At 34.8% G+C, this 21,158-nt stretch overlaps 3 protein-coding genes across 6 annotated transcripts in view; 2 read left to right on the forward strand and 1 right to left on the reverse strand.

The window, feature by feature from the left end:
* The window catches only part of PIP4P2 (phosphatidylinositol-4,5-bisphosphate 4-phosphatase 2), a 77,417-nt gene extending 73,354 nt beyond the window's left edge, over nucleotides 1-4,063 (reverse strand). The window contains exons 1-2 of the mRNA XM_063643427.1: nucleotides 3,902-4,063; nucleotides 3,550-3,793 (exon numbers count right to left, since the gene is read on the reverse strand). The gene's annotated coding sequence lies outside the window, so the exon portion shown is untranslated. The remainder of the gene's footprint in view (nucleotides 1-3,549; nucleotides 3,794-3,901) is intronic.
* A 91-nt stretch (nucleotides 4,064-4,154) lies between these two features.
* Nucleotides 4,155-21,064, forward strand: OTUD6B (OTU deubiquitinase 6B). Of its 3 annotated transcripts, XM_055286735.2 has the most exons (7): nucleotides 4,155-4,438; nucleotides 5,116-5,267; nucleotides 7,830-7,910; nucleotides 12,313-12,625; nucleotides 14,649-14,710; nucleotides 17,978-18,084; nucleotides 18,751-21,064. In XM_055286735.2, exons 1-7 carry the CDS (start codon nucleotides 4,267-4,269, stop codon nucleotides 18,833-18,835), a joined length of 972 nt encoding a protein of 323 aa, XP_055142710.1. In that variant the 5' UTR covers nucleotides 4,155-4,266; the 3' UTR covers nucleotides 18,836-21,064. The 3 variants fall into 3 exon arrangements, with proteins under 3 accessions (XP_055142710.1, XP_055142711.1, XP_055142712.1); XM_055286736.2 differs by lacking the exon at nucleotides 7,830-7,910 and having other exon boundaries at nucleotides 4,219-4,438; XM_055286737.2 differs by lacking the exons at nucleotides 4,155-4,438; nucleotides 5,116-5,267; nucleotides 7,830-7,910 and adding an exon at nucleotides 10,605-10,734.
* Nucleotides 18,065-21,158, forward strand: part of LRRC69 (leucine rich repeat containing 69) — a 138,553-nt gene continuing 135,459 nt past the window's right edge. Inside the window, exons 1-2 of one of the 2 annotated variants that reach the window (XM_063643425.1) lie at nucleotides 18,065-18,084; nucleotides 18,751-18,801. The gene's annotated coding sequence lies outside the window, so the exon portion shown is untranslated. Of the gene's footprint in view, nucleotides 18,085-18,750; nucleotides 18,802-21,158 lie in introns of those variants that run through there. The other variant, XM_055286733.2, reaches the window with a different exon arrangement.

Consider the following 21,158-nt stretch of genomic DNA (forward strand, 5'->3'; position numbering starts at 1 on the left):
TGTCAAATATTGCTGAGAAGTTAAGCAAGATAAGGGCTAAAAAGTGACAGCTATTTTGTGTGATGGGAAAATATGCAGCGGTTAAAAATGTTTTTGAAAAATAATTGACTTGGCGAAATGTCTATAACTGCAAGTGAATGAAGCAGAAATTTATATATAGTATTATTCTAAATTTGAATAGTAATTTAATTGACCAGAAGGAAATATACTATTTTCAGGGTCTCTCTACATGGTGGGATCATAGGTGAAACAGTCTGGCTCTTTGTCCCCACCCAAATCTCATCTTAATTGTAATTCAAATTGTAATGCCCACATGTTGGGGGAACAACCTCGTGGGAGGTGATTAGACCATGGGGGTAGTTCCCCCATGCTGTTCTCATGATAGTGAGTGAGTTCTCATGAGACCTGATGGTTTTATAAGGGGCTTTTCCCCTCTTTGCTTTGCACTCTCTCTCCTGTCACCTTGTGATATAATTGTAAGTTTTCTGAGGCCTTCCCAGCCATGCAGAACTGTGTCAATTAAACCTCTTTTCCTTATAAATTACCCAGTCTTGGGTATTTCGTTATAGCAGCATGAGAATGTTCTAATACAACAGGTAACATTTATCATCATCTATATACTTTTCAAAATTTCTTTGGAAATGTTTAATTTATAAAAGTAAAATAGCTTTTTAATATAATTAATGTTAAAAAACATAAAGAAGTAAGTAACTATCCAAAAAGCTGCCACCCAGATATAAGTACTATTAATGTTTTGGCAACATCCAAATATTTTTTTCTACACATATTCTGGATAGCATTTATTGAGCATTCACAATGTATAATGCACTGTGCTGAGAAGTCTTGTAAATGTGTAAGATTTTATAATCTAATACTATGCTGCTATTGACCTGAGATACTGCATTTCTAACAAGTTCCCAGGTAATGCCAGTGCTGTTTTTCTGAAGGCCATACTTTTCAATAAAAATGTTGTACATTAAAATATTGTTACACAGAGGTCTGTGAAGGGGAAAACAGTGCAGGGAGTGGAAAGAAAAAAGGAGACTTGGGCTTTCCTTTCCTTGAGAATCAATTGTCGAATGCTTAGAATCCATTATGTTACATTAAAGCTCAATTGGGAGAAATAAGTAGTTAATTGTGGTCTCATAATATATTGGGGATAAATCCACTATGAAGGCAGACTACTTCCTCATTTGAAAGGTAGCAAAATTGAAAAACTTTAGTTAGAGTCCTTCCCATGTGCATATTCCATTCTTCACTTAGTGTTTTAATACCTGTTTCTTGCCTTTTCTACATCCATCCCATAGCATGTAAAGTATAATTATCTTCAATGTTGTATTTCCTAAATCATCAGTATTTGTTATAATTTCCTCTTTGACCCAAAGGTTATTTAAGAACATTAAAAAAAATTCCAAGTATGTGATTTTTCAGGGTTGAAAATTATTATTTTCTAGGGTTTTTTTTTTTTTTGTAATGTGGTCATGAGTGCTTTCTAGAAATATATTAAAGTTTTCTCTACATTTGAGTATAAAATCATTTAGAAATGCTTCAGGATAATTTGAAGAGTGCAAAAATAAGTTAGAAAAGTAATATATGTATTACACACACATTTTAACTATTTAACTACCTTTTATCTCTTAACTTTCCATTTACTTGATTTATCAAAGGCTGTAACTGTGCTGGGTTGGTGGCTCTCATTTGTAATCTCAGTGCTTTGGGAGGCCGAGCAGGAGGATTACTTGAGCCTAGGAGTCGGAGACTGCAGTGAGCTATGATGTTGCCACTGCATTCCACCCTAGGCTACAAAGCAAGACCCTCTTGTCTCTAAAAAAAACAAATCATAAATGTTGAAGTCATAGTCCAACATTTTTTTTTTGCTATATTCTCTTTAATAATACATACAGAAGGATTACTCAGTAAATTTTAAATACATAAAATGCACCAATTTAAATGTACATGTTTTTAAATAGATATGTATCGATGTACATAAGTAAAACTATCACCCACATCAAGATCTGGAACATATTTTATATATTAATGTCATATTATTTACCATATAGTTTGTTAAATATTACATCCTATATTGTATGTTTTACAAAAAATGTCTTATGTTTAGATTTTGTTTAATAAAAATGTTGCTATTTCTATGATTTATAGTTTCCATTATCTTTAAACTCTTTGATCCTTTGTTTAATACAAATGTATCTCAGGTTAGAGATTGATTTTTGACCCAATTTGAATTGTAATAGGGCTATTTAACCAGTTTATAGGTCACCTGTGCTGTCAATCTACTTTTTGCTAATTTTAATGTCTTTTTGCTATTTTTCTTCTGCTATGTTTTTTTTTTTACCACTTCTTTTCCAAATATTGGAATGTATATATTCTATTTTTGTAGTTAACACTTATTTCCACGTCAAATTTACTTAGATAAACTATATGATGCAGTAACTACTGTTTTTCCCCATGCGTCATGGACAGAAAATGAGGATGTATCCACCCCCTCCCAAACCAGTGATTGGAAGTTTCTTTACAGTATCAGTAGTAACGTTATGGATAGACTTGTTATTTTTTTCCTGCTATACTTAAAAATAAGGGAAATAAAACTGTACTGTTTTCCAATTTTGTCAGAATTGACATTTAGAATGTTATTTGTCAAATCTAGTGACAAAGCCCTTTTACTTAGGTTTAGTTTAAGAACATGCACATTTGTATCTACAATACTACATGCTAAAGATAAAACAGTATTTGTTCAATATATTGAACATGTGTTATGCCCTTCCAGTTTAAATGTAAACTGAAATGTTATACCCAGCTTATGTTTCTATTTTTGTATTTAGTTTTAATGCCCTATACATAATAATTTAAATTTAATGCTCCTTAACTAGTTTTAATGCATACCATTAATTCTTTCATACAATTGCCTCCCTATTCTTATTTTAATTCAGTTTCTCTGTTAGCTGCAGTAAATCGTCCAGCAAAATTTTCAGGGAAGTTTCTTGGTTGATATACTTTCCTAACCCCTGTATATCTAAGAATGTCTTCCAGTTTCCTTTGTAAAGAGATGATAACTTGGCAAAGTATATAATTCTTGGCTCAAAATTACTTTCCCTTAACACTCTAGATATTGTTCCACTGTCTTCTGGCATTTAGAATTGCAGGAAAAAAATCTGAGGTTAGCCTGACTTTTGACCCTTTGTAAGTAACCTGCTTTCTCTGACTGGATGCTTGTAAAATGTTTTGTCTTTGAAATTCAAAAACGTCACCCGGATACGTCTAGATGTTGCTTTCTTTTCATTAAATTCTAAAGGTATCCTGTGAGCCTTTTCCATTCGTAGATCTAGTTCGTTCTTCAATTCTGGTAAATTTTTTCAATTAGATCCTTAATTATTGTTTCAGCTCCACTTGCTCTGTCCTCAGTTTCAGGTACTCCTATTATGCATAGATTGTATCTCCTGGACCGGCCCTCTAGATCTCTCTTTTTCTCCTCTTATCTTAATTTCTTTTCCCCTTTTCTCTGTATTCTGTGACAATTTGTCGTTTTGCACTTACTTCAGTAATTCGACTTTGTGGCCAATCCAGCGTGCACCCTTCTGTTAACTCTCTCAACTTCCTGGTATTTTCCAAGCGCTCTAATATTACTCTCTTTATCATCGCGCATAGGTGTTTAAGCTCCTGTATTATATAATTCTCAATCCTTCTTATATCTTGTTTCCATCTCTATATCTGTTTCAAGAGGAGGCATTCTCTCGATTACTTAGCGCTGTTCCTTTCTTCTGAGGGGCGGTATTATGACCTTGGAGACAATAAACATAATTTAATTCCACACAGCCCCAAACAGCCCAAAGATTCCCATTGATAATTATCGACGGCTTTATTAAAATGCTTTATTTTTCTTTCTTACCTTTTCAGTTGCTTTTCTTAGAAACAGGGACCAAAATCAAAGATTAAACGAGGTCCTCTGAAACACATAATGAAATAGACGTTGAAAACTATTCCCGTTACGTCATTTCTGCGCGCCTCACGTCAGGGCCAAGAGCCTAGCGCGTAGCTTTATGGCTGACTGGGCTCTAGCGCTCTAGCCAATTCCGAGGCTGCAAATTTCGCTTCTCCGCTCGCAGTCTGGTTCCTCCCCTGCCGCCCCGCCCATCACAGCAGGGTCACGGTAGTGCGCACGCGCAGCACCCCATTCAAGTTTCTCCTTTTTGCAGTGGCTTGGCTTAGTTCCGGTGCCGCCTTGAAGGCGGGGCTGGGTCCCAGCCGTAGCCAATGGAACCCCGGGTGAGGGTTGAGGGGTGGAAGGTGCCTACTAGCCGGTGTAGGTTTCTTCTAGCGCGTGTGCTGGGCTACCTGGTCGTCATGGAGGCGGTCTTGACCGAAGAGCTTGATGAGGAAGAGCAGCTGGTGAGAAGGCATCGCAAAGAGAAGAAGGAGTTGCAAGGTGAGGCGGAAGGAAGTGGGAATCTGGAAGCCGCCGCGACTGGGGGAAGGGCGCGTGGCGGGTCGGTTCTGGGGAATCTTAAGGCGTGACTTATCTAGATCACCCTAGACTTCCCCTAGTAGCAAGTGGCCTCTTCTCTCCCGCCTTCCCTGCCCCGGCGGCCCTTTAATTCCCCGACCTTCAGAGGCTTCCCCTTCTGAGGCCTGCCGCGTGCCCCCTACCCCGCGCCGCCGCCAGGGTGCAGGTGTCTGAAAATACCTAGAAGCCGCCGTCTTGGTCTGCTCGCAAATCCGCTATGCCTCCCTTTTCTATACCTGCCCCAGTTACCGATACGTGTCCCTAATGGGTGTATTTTGAATGGACTCGCCTCAGTTTAGGAGGTTCAGAAAGGATACCTGAAAGATTTAAATCTTGCTACAGTCAGGTTTTTTTCCTTCTCCTATCTCACCAAACAATCGAAACATATTCAAGATTTTGTTAATGAAGTTTTTTTTTTTTTTTTTTTTGGTCTCAGCTTCATCTGGGCCCTTCTTTCTCTGTAGCTGTTATGTGATGACTCTTTCTTCCATAATTACTTTTTCTATACCCTTCTCCCCTTACCGTCCCCTTATTGGTTCCTGTTTCTCATCTCCTTTTACTCCTGCTTGTCTGACTTAATGATTGTAATGGCTTTTCAGCCAAAATTCAGGGCATGAAGAATGCTGTTCCCAAGAATGACAAGAAGAGGAGGAAGCAACTCACCGAAGATGTGGCCAAGTTGGAAAAAGAAATGGAACAGAAACATAGAGAGGAACTGGAGCAATTGAAGCTGACTACTAAGGAGAATAAGGTATGTGAAATAAATGTTTGTCTTTGCCTACACCATTTGAAAACAGCTGTCCACTTCTGTTAAATGTTAAACTGCTTTTTTTTTTTTGAGACGATGTCTTGCTCTGTCGCCCAGGCTGGAGTGCAGTGGCACGATCTTGGCTCACTGCAAGCTCCGCCTCCCAGGTTCACGCCATTCTCCTGCCTCAGCCTCCCAAGTAGCTGGGACTACAGGCGCCCGCCACTACGCCCGGCTAATTTTTTGTATTTTTAGTAGAGACGGGGTTTCACCATGTTAGCCAAGACGATGTCGACCTCCTGACCTTGTGATCCACCTGCCTCGGCCTCCCAGAGTGCTGGGATTACAGGCGTGAGCCACCGTGCCCGGCCCTGTTAGACTGCTTATTATCTCAAATCATAAAATTGGTAGGGAAATGAAATCACTTAGTTATGCTCATACATCACTTCTCACTAATGTTTTTGTGACCAAGTTTACAGGGCAGTGTGTTTTTATAAGGGAGATCAGCAAAGAAACTGCTATACTTCTTTACCTATTTACTTGCCCAAAAGATGAAGCTTCACCAAATGAAAGTTGGAAGACCAGGCATCTGATCCCAGAATTGCGACTGAATGGGATTGTAACCTGAGCAAGGTTACTTAATCTTTCTGAGCTCAAATTTTCCCACATATATGATACGATACAAGTATTTCTGCTCTCTAAGCACAGGTTTTTGTAAGAATCAAGAAAGTGAACGTGAAGTCATTTTTAACTTATAAAAGTGCTTTATTAACAAGTTGTAATGAATGAAATTTTACTGATGTTTCTTGGGTAAGTTGGAGCATCCTAACTTTCATAATTTTAACTAATAGTTATTTTATCGTTGGATCTAATATATATGTGTCAAATACTTTGGTTTATATGTGTTATCTCATTTAACCTCAGTAACACACTGTGAGGTATAACCTATGAAGTAAGTGTACATAATCCCATTTTTCAAGTGGGAAACAGGGTTAGAGAGATTAAGAACTTTGTCCAGGAGTCGTAACAGCTGTTGATTGCCAAAGCCAGAATTCCAAATGAGAACTATCTTACTCCAGGAAATGAATACTGAATTCTGTTACAGCTTTGTATAGTGTGGTATTTGTTGTATGGGTTTTGGATGTGAAGGGTCATATAGACTCCACAACCTCACTCTATCTTTGATAGAAAGTTCTTATGTCTATGCAAAATCTTATCTGCAGTACTTAAATTTTGGTTGATTTTTGGTTTGCTGTTGACAAGTACAGCTTGTCTGTGCTATTTACAATGGTCCTTACATTAAATATAGTCTAAATTTCTTTAACTTTGTTAGTTACCAAGTTCCCGACTTTCCTTGCCCTTAATATACTTCATCTCCAGGTAACAAGGCGTATATGATACTCCAGGCGTTAAATTGTGTTGTGACAATTGTGGTGTTCCCAATTGTCTCCCCATCTTTTCTATTAGTGAGATAGTTTTGTTTTCTCCCTCAGACCTTTCAATTTTGAGGTTTCTTTCCCAGGTTTCCAAGGACAAAAATGTTTGATTCATAAGCTACATGGAGTCCTACTGTTAAAACACAAACTCGCATTCTACTTTGAACTATTTATCTTTTTCATTAATTTAAATTGGTTTTCTTTTCTGAATACTACCAAAAACTAATGCCATTGCTTTTTTGTTTTTCAGATGCATCTGTTTTATCTTGCCTATTTTCAATATAGATGTTTGCAAATTTTAGCAGATTCCTCTGAAGAATCACAAGACTCCTAATTTCACTATAGTTGATAGCCACTCTTTGAAGTCTCTATCTGATTTTGATATTTTGATCATTTGGGACATAGACTTTGGAGACTTCTGTCTCTGTGTATTAAAGGCCTTGAGTTGTTTTATGTATGTGTTATACTAAAAACTGGCTTAACTTATAGTTGCAGTAATACTAGCTACTCATCTTTACAGTCAAAAGTCTAGCATCTTTTTTTTTACTCTAGCAAACACACACTAGCCATTTAGGATTGATTGTAATATCAAGTGATATTATAAATTAAATATATTTTCTGCCTGCAGTTATCAGTTTGTAGGTGGAAAAGGGTAGGGTAGGAAAAGCTCAACTTGCTACTAGGGTCAAGGATTAGTACTCATCAGGTTCTGGCTAATTAAGATGGAAAAAGGCTTCTGCTGCCAGTTGAGGTTATGCAGGTAATAATGAACTGAGCCAGCACAGGACCTTTATCTTATACGTACTGGCAATAGTCAGAGAAAAGAAGAGTGGAGTGCTAAATGAGTTGGCACTTACAGGAAGTACAGTACTGCATTTAGATTAATGGAGTAGGCATTCTAAGAAGGAAGGAAAGCATGCAGGGATGAGCATGATCTTTGAAAGAAACTTCTTGGGAACTTGTCAAATTCTTCCATAAAAATAGAAACAGACAAAACCATATTATCTAATACAGTGTCTATTGCTGTTATTCAAACTTAAAATGTGGGATTAGATATATTTATGATTTTCAGGAATTTAATTTAATAAGTATTTTACATTGACTTGTTAATGCTTTTTGTTTCCTTCAGATAGATTCTGTTGCTGTTAACATTTCAAACTTGGTGCTTGAGAATCAGCCACCTCGGATATCAAAAGCACAAAAGAGACGGGTATGAAAGTCATGTCACCAAGTATATAAGTTAGTGCTGTGTGTTCAATACTATCTTAGGTACTATCTTAGATCTTGTTATAGGAAGAGAATGAAAAAAAAATCATGCAGTTCCTTGTCTAGGCACTTGAACTAACATTTATTAAGCACCTGCTGTGTGTCACATACTATGCTAAGCTGCTTATATGACATCTCATTTAGTCCTGACAGTAATCCTGTGAAGTAGGATTTCTTATCCCCATTTTATAGAGAAGAAAATGATCCTAAGAGAATATAAAATAACGTATTCAGGTGGCAGCTCTCATAGGAGAGCGAAGCTGGGAGTGGGAGTGCAAAGTAGTTTTTTTTACAAATATATTATCCCAGACTTAAAAATTCAGAATGTGGGCCCAGGGGATTCTGATGCACAACCCTGGCCAAGAACTATACCATTGGGTGAGAAATAAGGATTTGAACCTAGAAGTTAACATGTGTAGGTATACAAAATTCTTAGAGAATTATGTAGGTATCTATATAATGGTTAATTATGAAAATTTAGAGAAGGGAAAGTTCATTATGCTAATAATGGGTTGGAATTTGAAAGAAATATTATTTAGATAGGATATTCCAAATAGGAGGAACAGCATGCACAGAAACAAATGTGGGGGTGATATACTGCATTATTCAACAGCTATAAGGAAACTGATTTATTGGAAGTAGCTAGTTCATATCAGCATTATGGAAATGAAATTAGATAGGTAAGTCCCTTTGAATTTGAAAAAGAAAAATGATTAAATTCAGTCTCTTTAGTTGCGAGTATTATTTTATTAACACTTGATGTTTTCTATGGTTTTAAATGCATATTTTTAAACTCATTTTGCATCTTATGACATAGTATGTAATTTAGTAGAGCATGGAGTTTAGTGTCAAAGAGATGAGGTTTTAATTTCATTTACTGTTATACTTTGGGTACGGTTCTTCTTTAAGCCTCAGTTTCACATCTATAAAATGGGGGCAAATTATAGCTACTTCATAAGCTAATTCATTGTGAATATTAAATACTGTACTATTTCCAAAGCCTTTAACACAAGGCCTGGAGAACTAATGGGTCAACAAATGATAGTATTGTTTCTATATTAAGTAGTACATAGTATGCCTCTTAAAAGGAAACCTAAAAGCAATGTCTTTTTCTATGTTAAGTAGTGCATACTATGCCTCTTAAAAAATTAAACCTAAAAGCAGTGTCTTTTTTTGTTTGAAAGTTGATGAAATGCACATAGTCAAACATTTCTCATTCTTGTATAGAATTTTATTCTTGAGTAAATATAATTGTGAATTTTGTAGATTCATAAAATTTAGATCTCATGGAATCTTGGAGAGTGTCTGCTTATGATATGCATTCTTTTGTGATGATCTCACAATTGTCGTCTAGCTTCTATAGATCAAAAAGGAAGGGCAGAATTTTTGCATGCCAGTAGCATAACAAAATATTGGAATTATGTCTACTTAGTAATTGAAACATCTTATAATAGCCTATTTAATTCTGGAAAACCTAAGGGCACAAGTTCTTTCTATCTTTATCAAAACTTGTTCCTCCCCAGCTGGACCTCTGACAACAAAACAAACAAAACGAAAACTCCCTTACCTTTCTCGAAAATTTGGTTACTTTTTCCCTAAGATACTGCACAACTGGAATTAATACCTTTGTCAGTTATACTCTCAAACCAGTTAGTATCTTTTATAGTCAGCTGCTTTAACACTTGACAGAAAAAATGCCCAAGTAATGTTTTTACAGGGTTATATTAATGGGATTTTAGAACAGAAAGCATTGAACGTTTATAATGCTTAAGAAAATGGAACCTGAAGTCAGGATGCACAATCGGGTGTTAGATTATTTGGAACCTCCTTTTTTGCCAGAAGCACCAAGGAATGAAAAGTCATTTAATTAATGATGTTTATCTTTGGGAAAGATACAACTCTGGAAGAGAAATGTGATAAAACTTTATCAAGATTTATTTTAAGAATATCATGGAATATTGTATAGCATCTCTCTTATTTTTAGTCTAGAAAAACAGTATTTTATTCAAAGAACTTAGAAGCTTTTTGATATGATAGAAAGAGTCAAAAATAGAACTTAGAAGAGCTGGATTTCAAAAATACGGAATTTGAGGGCTGGAATGAGATTGAATTCAATTTCTGTATTTTCCAATGAGAAAGCAGAGACCCAGTTTATCTCAATTGTACACTAAAAGTTTGATACAAACCCAGGACTGGTGTCCAGCTCTTATTATTCCCTTTGAATCTTCTTTGTTATATTACTATATCAACATGACTCTAGTTTTATTGACAATATATTTATGATTTACATGCTATTTTCATCTTTTATACGTTTTTGTTAGAACTTATTAGTGCCATTCTATCTCCAGTACTATAGCTGTAGAAACCAAAGTGCCTAGTGCTCTTGGGAAACTATATATTGCTGGAAAAAGAATTCAGTGGATTTCTTACCTAGTGCCCTGAAAAGGAAACTCAATTGCTTTGTTCTAATAAAGCAAAGCATGAAGGGAAAAAACAAAATGATTAGTATTAGTATTTTAGAGACTTAAAACAGTTTTGCAGATAGGATAAAGTGCCACTCTTTCAGTAAATAGTACATGACATCATTAACTCCAGCTCCCATCTGCTCCAACTTTTATTCTGATTCAGGTGCCTGGATAGAAGGAGCTCTCTGTGTTGTCCTTGGTCCCTGCTCTGCTCTTACCAGCTGTATGGCCTTTGGAAATCTTTCTGCGTGCTGTTTCCTCAGAAGAGGAAAATGAGGGGTTTTGGATTAGATGATATCTAAGGTGCTTATTCTTCCTTTCCCCTCTGAAACTTTTTTAGTCTTTTATAAAGTAATAGTGCCATCTTGTGTTTTAAGATTTTATGCCTCTGTGATCCACAGTTCTAGGTACACAGTGAAATAAATTTGTTCCTATTACTTATATAAACCTTAAATAGGCTATGTTTTATTAGGGAGATATTACTGCTTTTGATTCAGGTAACTTAGAAATCACTTTAGGTTCATCTAGCATGGCACATAACAGGCAAGTAGTACAGGTACATGACAATAAGTTTAATTGAAACTTGCCTTCCCATTCACTTTTGTTCCAAGGAGGAATTAGAGCTAGCGTTATGGAAGTCTTTACCTTTTCCTATTCTTGGCTTACCAAATCCTTCCTGTAACTTATTATTAATGCCAAAATTTATAAAGCAGTTTCCCCTTGAGTGTACAAACAAAATATATGGTAGAGAATTAGAAAGATGCAGAAAAACATACAGACATACACACACACACATACACCCCAAAATAAAACTTATTTTGGAATCCCGTCATCCAGAGAAAAGCACTATAAATATTATATTGTAGTTTCTTTTTAGTCCTATGTTAAGTATAGACCTACTGTATATTAACTATATGCCTATGCTTTTTGCCTCCAATTTCATCTCTTGACACTTTTCTCTGGCACTGTAGCTCTATGAACTGTTTTTAGCTATGAAACATATAGTGCTTTCTGGCTTTTGATCATTACTAGTCCATCTGTTAGGAATTTTTTTCCTTTCTTCTTCCCCAACCTTCCCTATACACCTCCTGTCTATTCTTCATGTTACGAATCTCTCATTTCCCTCATCCCACTCCATCCTTGCATATGTTTCCATGGGAGGAGCTCATCAGACATTTGCATAAGGAAAGCAAATTGTAGAATGTAACATATGATACCATTTTTATTAAGAATTTATACATATTTTCAAGAGTATACCATATTTATTAAAATGAATGGAAAAACAATCTAGAAGGATGCATACCAAACCTCTGGAGCAAGCACTGGGATGGCAGTGGTGTTAGGGGGAGCTTGAGTCTCTCTCTTATATTTTAATTTTTTTTTTTACAAAATATTTGTTAATTAAATGTATGTGTATACAGACATTTTAAAAAGCTTGATAAAAAGGGTGTCTGCCTGTACCCTTCTAAAGGCTGTGTCATATTAACATGTTACTTACTGGTGGACTGATAAGAAGCCTGGATTAGCCTGGGCTTTAATATAATAATAATGTGCTTTAAGGCCTAGGATAACTCAGTCTTAAGAGAATACTTTGAAATCAGTAAGTACAGTTTTTGGAAACTTGGCATGTAGCTTTTAAGTAGACTTAGGGCTTTCTTAATGTCCAGTATAGAGCAAGGTGCTGGAAACACACAGATGAGTAAGAGAGTAAGGAGTTCACCTTGTAGAAAATTCTTGAGATGATAAATGTGATAGTGCTTGTGTGAGAAGGGAGAAAAAACACCGAAAAGTTTTGAGACCTTTACATTTCCATTCCCTTAATACATTGAGAATTAGTCCAAATTATTATGAATTAACTTTCATGCATTCTCCTTTTCTTAGGAAAAGAAAGCTGCATTGGAAAAGGAGCGAGAAGAACGGATAGCTGAAGCCGAAATTGAAAACTTAACAGGAGCCAGACATATGGAAAGTGAGAAACTTGCTCAAATATTGGGAGCTAGACAGTTAGAAATTAAACAGATTCCATCTGATGGCCACTGTATGTATAGAGCCATTGAAGATCAACTGAAAGAAAAGGACTGTGCTCTGACTGTGGTTGCCTTGAGAAGTCAGACCGCTGAGTATATGCAAAGCCATGCGGAAGACTTTCTGCCATTTTTAACAAACCCTAATACAGGAAATATGTATACTCCAGGTAATTTATTTTTCTTTACTATGTTTTATTGTTGCTTTGTTGTAGTTGTTTTTAAATAAAGTGCTTCCCAGCACTGAGCGTAAGAAGAACCCAGACGATCCTTATGAGGAAAAAACAAGATTTAGGCAGAATTATTTTCTGTAATTTTAATAGATGTTGGTATATTTTTCTCTATTAAGATTTCTTAATTACTTAGTTATTTTGTAATTATAATATGTTAATCATTTTATGTAAGATAGAAATAGGAATAAGATTAATCATTTTTGAAAAAAATGTAAGTTCGTATTTGACAAAGTGAAGTATTGAGGAAGGTAAGCTTCAGGAAGTATATATAGGGTCTGAAGACCATAAGGAGAGAATGACTAGGAAAACCATTTCCTTCTTTTATCTTATAATTTGGGAACTTTACTTTTATTCACAATAAGCTATAATTAGGAAGATTAGTGTTCAAGTAAAACAAATGAGTTAATAACCTACTTTATTCTATACAATACTTTCACAGTTAAGATAAACTATTTATGAGGAAGTAAAAAGGTACACAATTAGCAGATGAGGAAGAGAGCAAGTAAAAATCTGAATAGGTTTTGGGGGAGTAGTGAATGGAATAGAGGACTATTAGTCCTTGAGAGAAGATGGCAGGTTTGGCAGTATCCATTGGGAACAAGTCATATGGCCAGAATGGGTTGGAGAGAGAAAGGTTAAAGTTGACTTTCCTTTAGTGGAGTCTGTCCTCCATGGAGGAAAGGTAGAGAGTGATGCAGAATTGATAAGAGTGAGCACTGGCAGTCAAGTGTGTGTATGGCTTAAGGTATCTGTTTATAGATCTTTAGTGTGTATGGCTTAAGGTATCTGTTGATAGATCTCAAGAATGACTTAAGCATATCTAATTATGTAGCGAATTAATTTCCCATAGATGTCATATTGGAAATGTTAACTTATCTCTTGCTGTTTTAGGTCATTGCTGTTTTCTAAATAAACAGAATTTGCTATGGGACATAAAACACATTTTTCCATATATTTTGATATATGCATAGGCAATGTAATAAACGAGTCTTCTGTCATTTATCTCCCAAATGATTACTAAATCATTGAGACTCCCCAGTTGCTCTAGTTGTAGGGCAAAGAGGAAGTGGCAGTTCAGTATGCTGAGTCAGAGAAAAACACAAAAGACTTAATTAATTATCTCCATTTATTCAACCAATATTAATTGAAGGGCGCTGTGTGCCAAGCACTATTCTAGGCACTGTTCAGAACAGTGAGGATTTAACAGGGTATGAGACAAACACATGAGACATATTTTTCTTTTAGATGCCCATAATTTCTTTCCCTCCATCTCTGTAGTAAGGATAATTGTTTTCCATTTTAACATACTGTATAAAAAGTTGTATGCACAAAATATACCCATTGTAAATTTAGTGAGTAGGTCTTTTACTTCTCAGGGCTGATCTGAAAAGCCTTTTCCTTGGTTAGAACTGATACTTACGCAAATAATGTAAGTGCTTCCAAAATAACAAGTGGAGGCACTGTTCGATGCTAGCTCTGGGGAAGGAATTTAATTCATCTGTACTTTTACTCGAATTCTCTTCGTGTATTTCCCAGAGTCTTACAGTAAACCTGATTATACAGGAACTACATTTTTTTTTTTTTGTCTTTCATGGTATTCCTTTGGATGCAGGTTTGGGCTTAAAACACATGTCAAGATAGTGAATGTGGTGGCAATTTTGGGGGTCAATGCTTGGGGTAGAGTGAGGTAGGTTTGTTATATAGGGAGGGTATCTGGGCCTCCAACGGAAGAAGAAAAGCAGAAATGGACTGCTTTGTTCTTGGATGGAAATGTGGTAGAAAGTTGGGGTGAATTAAGTTTGGACCTGGGAGTTAGGTTAGATTCTGGAGGATACTGGTAAAGAAGGAGAATGTTCATAACTTGGGCATTTTTGTCAGGAATTGTGGGAACTATAAAAGGGATTTTGTAACATGAGTTACAAAAATTATTAAGTGCTGTATTCTGACCTATTCTCTACAGAAGAGTTTCAGAAGTACTGTGATGATATTGTAAACACAGCTGCATGGGGAGGTCAGCTTGAGGTAAGTTTATAGTTATTCCTAGTGATTGTGGGTTGTTAAATTATTTCTAAATCCCTTCTGTAGTTTTTAGATGTTTCTCAGCTAATCCCAATTTCTCTTTGAAGATTCCTTTTCTTTATATATTTGCTATTCTCAACTGACAAAGAAATAGGGAGTTAACATGATTAGGTCTGTGATTAAAGTATGTATGTTGAGGGATTGAAACGCTATTACATTTTAAATAGCTCAGTGTTAGATCTGTGTGTTGGAAATAAATATGTGTAAGTCTTTTCATTGTGATAGTAGTATTGGCAATACATTGATTTTCTGGACTTAGGAAAGTGAAAATTTTACTGAAGTAAAATAAAATTTAGCCTAGTAGCTCAGCTGATCAAAGTCACTATTGGAAAAATATCTTTTTTACATCAGAAATGGAAAAAAAAATTATATGAAATTATGGGCCAAATCCTACCACAATATATATATTAAAATCGTATTTTGAATTCCTAATTGATAGTGACTTACTTGAAAGCAGTAGTTGGTGCATTAAATTCATATGTAAGAAAACAGTATGTTCAGTCACTTACAGGAAGTTATCAAGATTACTTTTTAGCTCTAATTTTAAAAAAACTTACTGTTAACTTTGTTTTGTTAAAAAAAAAACAAAAAAAAAACAGTTAAGTAGGCCAGATGGTGATGAAGCAGCATGGGTATTAAACAGGATAAGAAAGAAAGTCCTGGGTTCAGGTCCTGGCATTTTCTTCTGCCCCTCTGTTTTGTGGCCACAGGGGAGTCAGCCATCCTCCCAAGCTTGAGTTTCTTGATTACTATATGGCCATAATAAACCCTCTCTGTGTACTCAGTTGAGCATTTTTGAGCTTAAGTAAGGCAGAGAGTACCTGCATAAAAGTTTATAAGCTGAAGTGCCAGATGGATGAACCTAGGCAGTACAATTAGTAATATATAATGATGATTAATCATCATGAATAGTCTGTGCCTCTAAATAATTCACTTTAAGAACAGCTTCATTTGAAGATGCAACATGAATGTTGCCCCAAAATCTTTTTCTTAGTAGTGCTGTGTACGTGCATTTCCACCAGAGGGAACTGTATCCATTAGTTTTGTATGCCTCTGAAACTCAGGAAAAGTTCATAGTAGCTTTGTTACTACATTAGGAATAGTTAAAAATGCTTGAACTTTCTTAAAAGGATCATTCATATGAGTATTAGAGATTAAATCAAGAAATTAAGAAAAGCCTTTTAAAACATCTTTTGAAGGACACTTACACATTTTTTTCATCTGTGAATTCATTTGAAGTAAGAGTTGCAGTTTTCACAATAGAGTAAATTTAAGTTATTAAAGAGAAAATCATTCTATGATTTCTGAAGTTAGAAGGCATAGTAGGATTTCCAGAGTTTGATTCGCATCCTCTATTCTATGCTAGTTTCTTAAAAATGATATTTTAGGTATAAGAAAAATGTGCTTCAAAGGAACGTTTTCAATTTACCACCATGCAGCAGAGTGCTTTCCATATTTTTGAAGTAATTTCTTACATTCTTTCAAAACCTCAGAAAGGAGTATGTTCATCAATGGAATGTTCTTGTAATGGGGCAAGTACATATCCCATAGTGCCCCCATAGATCAGAGCATTATGATTTTTATTTTCTTTCTGAGACAGAGTCTCACTCTGTCACCCAGGCTGGAGTGCAGTGGTGCTATCCATCATTGTTCACTGCAGTCTCAATCTTCTAGGCTTAAGCTTTCCTCCCACTCCGAGTAGCTGGAACTACAGGCATGCACCACCATGCGTGGCTAATTTTTGTATTTTTTGTAGAAACGGGGTCTCCCTGTGTTGCCCAGGCTGGTCTCGAACTCCTGAGTTCAAGTGACTTTGACAAGTCTTGTAACCCTTTTTTTTTTTTTTTGCCTCAGATTCTAGTACTATCCCATAAAGTTATCAAGAGGATTAAACGAATTAATACACATTAAGTACTTAAAGTCCTTGAGTGCTTGGTCATATGTCTTTTTTTTTTTTTTTTTTTTTTTGAAACAGGGTCTCACTCTGTCACCCCAGTTGGAGTACAGTGGCGTGATCTTGGCTCACTGCAACCTCTGCCTCCTGGGCTCAAATGATCCATCGTGCCCGGTTAATTTTTGTATTTTTTTGTAGAGACACGGTTTTACCATGTTGCCCAGGCTGGTCTCGAATGCCTGGACTCAAGGTATCTGCCTGCCTTGGCCTCCCAAAGTGCTGGAATTATAGGTGTGAGCCACTGTGCCTGGCCGGTAATCGTAATAAGTCTTTAAAAATGTTAGCATTAAGGTTCATTATTCACCATTATTCATCTGGCTTTAGGCTCTAATTTTATATTGTATGGTATGAAATTACTTAAAATTGTATATTTTAATCAAATAGAAATTAATTGATAGGGCAGTACAATTCATATATGTATCTCATTCTACTCTTTGAAAATTATAGAACAGTGGTTGTCAACAGTATTTATAGATTAGAATCATCTGAAAAACTTTAAAAAAATATCTTGTTCTTCCCCCCTGCCCGTTTTCTCACATTGTAATTTATTTGGTCTGGTGCTTGAGCAATGGTATTTAAAAATTTTTTTTGTTATGAACATTTTCAAGCGTATTCAAAAGTAGACTAGTATAATATACCTAGTCTACTCATTGCCCCTCTTCATTAACTGTGGCATTGATATTTTTTACAAAGCTTTTGTGCAGGCAGGGCTTGAGCAGTCTCTGCATTTGATTTAGTAAATACCAGTTGAGCATCCCTAATCTGAAAATTTGAAATCCGAAATGCTCCCACATCAAATTTTTTGAGGGCTGACATCACAAGTGGAAAATTCTGCACTTGACTTTATATGACAGGTCACAGTTCAAAACTTAGTTTCATGCACAAAGTTATTTAAAATATTGTATAAAATTACCTTCATGATGTGTGTGTAAGATATGTATGAAACATGAATGAATTTTGTGTTTAGATTTGAGTCCCATCCTCAAGAGATCTCATGTAGTATATGCAAATATTCCCAAATCTGAAAAAATTCAAAATCTAAAACAATTCTGGTTCCAGGCATTTAGGATAAGGGATATTCAACCTGTATTATATTTATTTATTCAACAGATATTTAAGTGCCCAGTATATACCAGGCTCTCTGTGTACAGTGGTGAACACAGCATATCCCTGCTCTGACTGGTTGCCCGTTCACACATACTTGAATGTGATTTACATTTTTATTTTCTTTACTCATACTTTTTTTCTTCCTATAGCTAAGAGCTCTGTCTCACATTTTACAAACACCAATAGAGATAATACAGGCAGATTCTCCTCCCATTATAGTTGGCGAAGAATATTCAAAAAAACCACTAATACTTGTGTAAGTACCTAGACATTTTTACTGTTTTATTTTTCACAATTAATACAAAAAGGAATATAAAAAAATTTAGATTATATGTGTTAAAATATGTGACTTAGATAATTTTTTAAACCTCAAGCGATTTATTTTTGTGTGTAAGAATAAAGTCATTTCTAAAGGTTATAAAATTTTAGGACTAGTTTGTATACTGTCCTGGTTTGACATTAGTAATGCTAAAAGTTTCAACAAGTATTAAAAGTTGAAATACATTCATGTTGCCTGTTTATTCCTTTGATTTATTTTTCTTTATTTTATGAAAATATCTTACATGATTTAGAAATCTCTTCTGAAATACAGCATGCAGGGTTTGCTATTGGCTTTAGTATTTTTTAGCTAAACCTATTAAGATGGTCATCAATGGCTAGGTGACAATTTAAGCTTATTGAACCCTCAGCATCTCAGCCTTTTCATTTTACCACCAGTGATTGGACCAGATCTTGCTGACTGCTGCCACTTTTCAAATGGTGTTGAACTCTTAGTTAATATGTCCACGTAGTCTATTGAGTGATACCCATGTGGACTGAGTCATTCAGAATCATTGGTTTATATATATATATAATAAGCATATATATATATATATAAATTGTTTTCATCAAAACTACTCATTTCTTTTTTTTTTAATTTCAGATATATGAGACATGCATATGGCTTAGGAGAACATTATAATTCAGTTACACGGTTGGTAAACATAGTTACTGAAAATTGCAGCTAATTTATACAGTGTTGTACAATTATGTTTTAATACAGTGTGCTGAACTGAGTATTTCTACCAAGTGTTGGGTTGTTCTAAAAGCTACTGAAAAACACAACTACCTTAAATCAGTTTTATGGCAAAGCTACTAACAGGTGTTTTTAGAAATATGTCAGAGATAAACTTTAACCAATGTCTTCTTAGTGGAATTTTAAAAATTTGTTAAGTTCATTGTAGAGAACATCATTCATAGACCAAGATGGTCCCCTATTAGCTGATATTTTCATTTATGTAAGATCCTGGACATTCTGTTTTGTGTTGGAACAAATTTTCAATGTTTTTAATTCTCCCTTTTCTGCCTATTCCTAAAAACTTTCAAAATAACCATTTCAATGTAATTTGTCTTGAAGAAGTTTACTCAATATCTTTGTCATTGCAATAATGTAGTATGGTGATGGTCAATTTAATTATTGCTTATAAAATGAACTTGATTGCAGTAACCATGGTATTGATGATATTAATGCAGTGGAGCTTTATTATTAATATATATAGCCTTATCAAAGCATAGCTAAGAAGCTTGCTTTAATAATTAAGACTTTAAAAATATTTATTTAGATGGGATTCAGTTGTTTAAAGAAGTGAGATAAATTCAAAGGTAAATAGATATTCTCTGTCAAATTTAAATCTCTAAAGAATTAGAGATTAGTTTTTTATTTGTGTATAACTTAAAAAAGACCTAATAGATTACTGTCTTTTTAATGCATTTGTTATTCTTTGGTATTTTTTAAGCATGGGACTGGAGTTAGTACCATCATCTCTTGATTCTTTCATAACTACACATTTTTATATTTCCTTTTGTGTTTTCTACTTTGCTTTCCTTGAAGGAACAAGCATTGTATGGCCTTTACCTTGTGCAGTTTTAGGGAGTAGCAGTGTAAAATGTCCAAGACCACGTTTACTTGAAATTCTTCCTCTTTTCTGATTTGTCTTACCAGGTATTTCCGTTCTTGCTTCATTCTCTAGGATTTGAAGAAAACTTTTGCCACTTATTTTATTAGCCTTATTAATGTCACCTTTCCTTCAACTCAAATATTTGAGAAATTTTATGTTATATGTATGAATGAAGTTGAAAGCTACTGTTTGGAAGCTAAGACTTGTATACAGTAGTTTTGTATATGAATGGTTGTTCTAGCTCAGATTTCAGGTTACTCACAACAGTATTCTTTCTAAGAGGATATATACAAACGTCTCCATAATTTATGTAAGGAAATATGAAAATGAGACTTTTTTAGTTTGATGTATGTTTCCCAAACTAGAGATAAAACTAGTAAGATTTAGTATCATTTATAACATTTGAATTTTTGCTCCATGAGTACAACTAATTTTTATAAGTAAATTTTGGGTTTATATGAAAAATGGGGTGTCAGTCTTTTCACACGCCCAGCAGGTAACAATGTGGGAAGCTGGCAGGGTCATTGATAGCAAGTAAGTACTTCCTGAAGGCTTTCCAGTTCAAAAGATTACAAGCCATTCTGCCTGCCAAACAAATTATATTCTGAAGATGCCTGTTTTGTAACCCTCGATGTGAATTTTTTGGTGTCTGAAATTTACAAAAGAATGAAATTGAAGTTATAAAACACTAAATGCTTTGGGTTTATTTTGAAGTAATCTGTTACTTTGAAATTAAAACGTCAGCGTTAGGAAGTCATAAAACAAGATATTATGAAACCCAGTATTATAAATATTATCTACATCTAAAATATTCTAAAATAACTTATTAGCAGCTTTATTCTTTTTTTCCTTACAAGATTTAGAATCTTTTTGGTTATATGTCTATTTTTCAATTTTGTTATATTTTTAATTTAAGTGGCCAATGTGGTTATGAACAAGATTTGTATGGTCAGCTTCTGTTCTTTCCTAAAACTTCAGATAAATATCATTTTAGCTATAACCTAAAAAAGTGTTTAAATAAAATGACAGATGTTAATTTAAAAGCAGCATATGCTAATTTACTTTTTCATATGATGATGGTCTAATGGAAGTTACATATGCTTTCTTTTGTCCTAACTCTGAAAAGTATATGTCAGAGTTCTGGAATATGTCTTTAGCCAAGAATTTTATTCACTTAAATTTGTTTACAACTTGTGTAAAGCAAAAAAGAATGTGTGTAACTATAGTGAACAGCATAGTTTTGCTTATATTACGTGATGTTTGCCAAAAAAAGAATAAAAGATGAATGAATTAAATCAACATTTGTTTGCTTGAATTGTCATTCTTTAACAATTCGAGAATTTAGAAGTGGAGAAAACTCATTTTGCTTTAGAATTTTATCCAGCCTTTACTT

Source organism: Symphalangus syndactylus, chromosome 7 (assembly GCF_028878055.3).
Source record: "Symphalangus syndactylus isolate Jambi chromosome 7, NHGRI_mSymSyn1-v2.1_pri, whole genome shotgun sequence".
NCBI classification, from domain to species: Eukaryota; Metazoa; Chordata; class Mammalia; order Primates; family Hylobatidae; genus Symphalangus; species Symphalangus syndactylus.

Bases quoted from the DNA above. Each gene is read 5' to 3' on its own strand.
- OTUD6B (XM_055286735.2), top strand. From the start codon at position 4,267: ATGGAACCCCGGGTGAGGGTTGAGGGGTGGAAGGTGCCTACTAGCCGG. The intron at 5,268-7,829 runs GTATGTGAAATA...TGTTTCCTTCAG, and splicing joins TGACTACTAAGGAGAATAAG to ATAGATTCTGTTGCTGTTAA. The intron at 12,626-14,648 runs GTAATTTATTTT...TATTCTCTACAG, and splicing joins AGGAAATATGTATACTCCAG to AAGAGTTTCAGAAGTACTGT.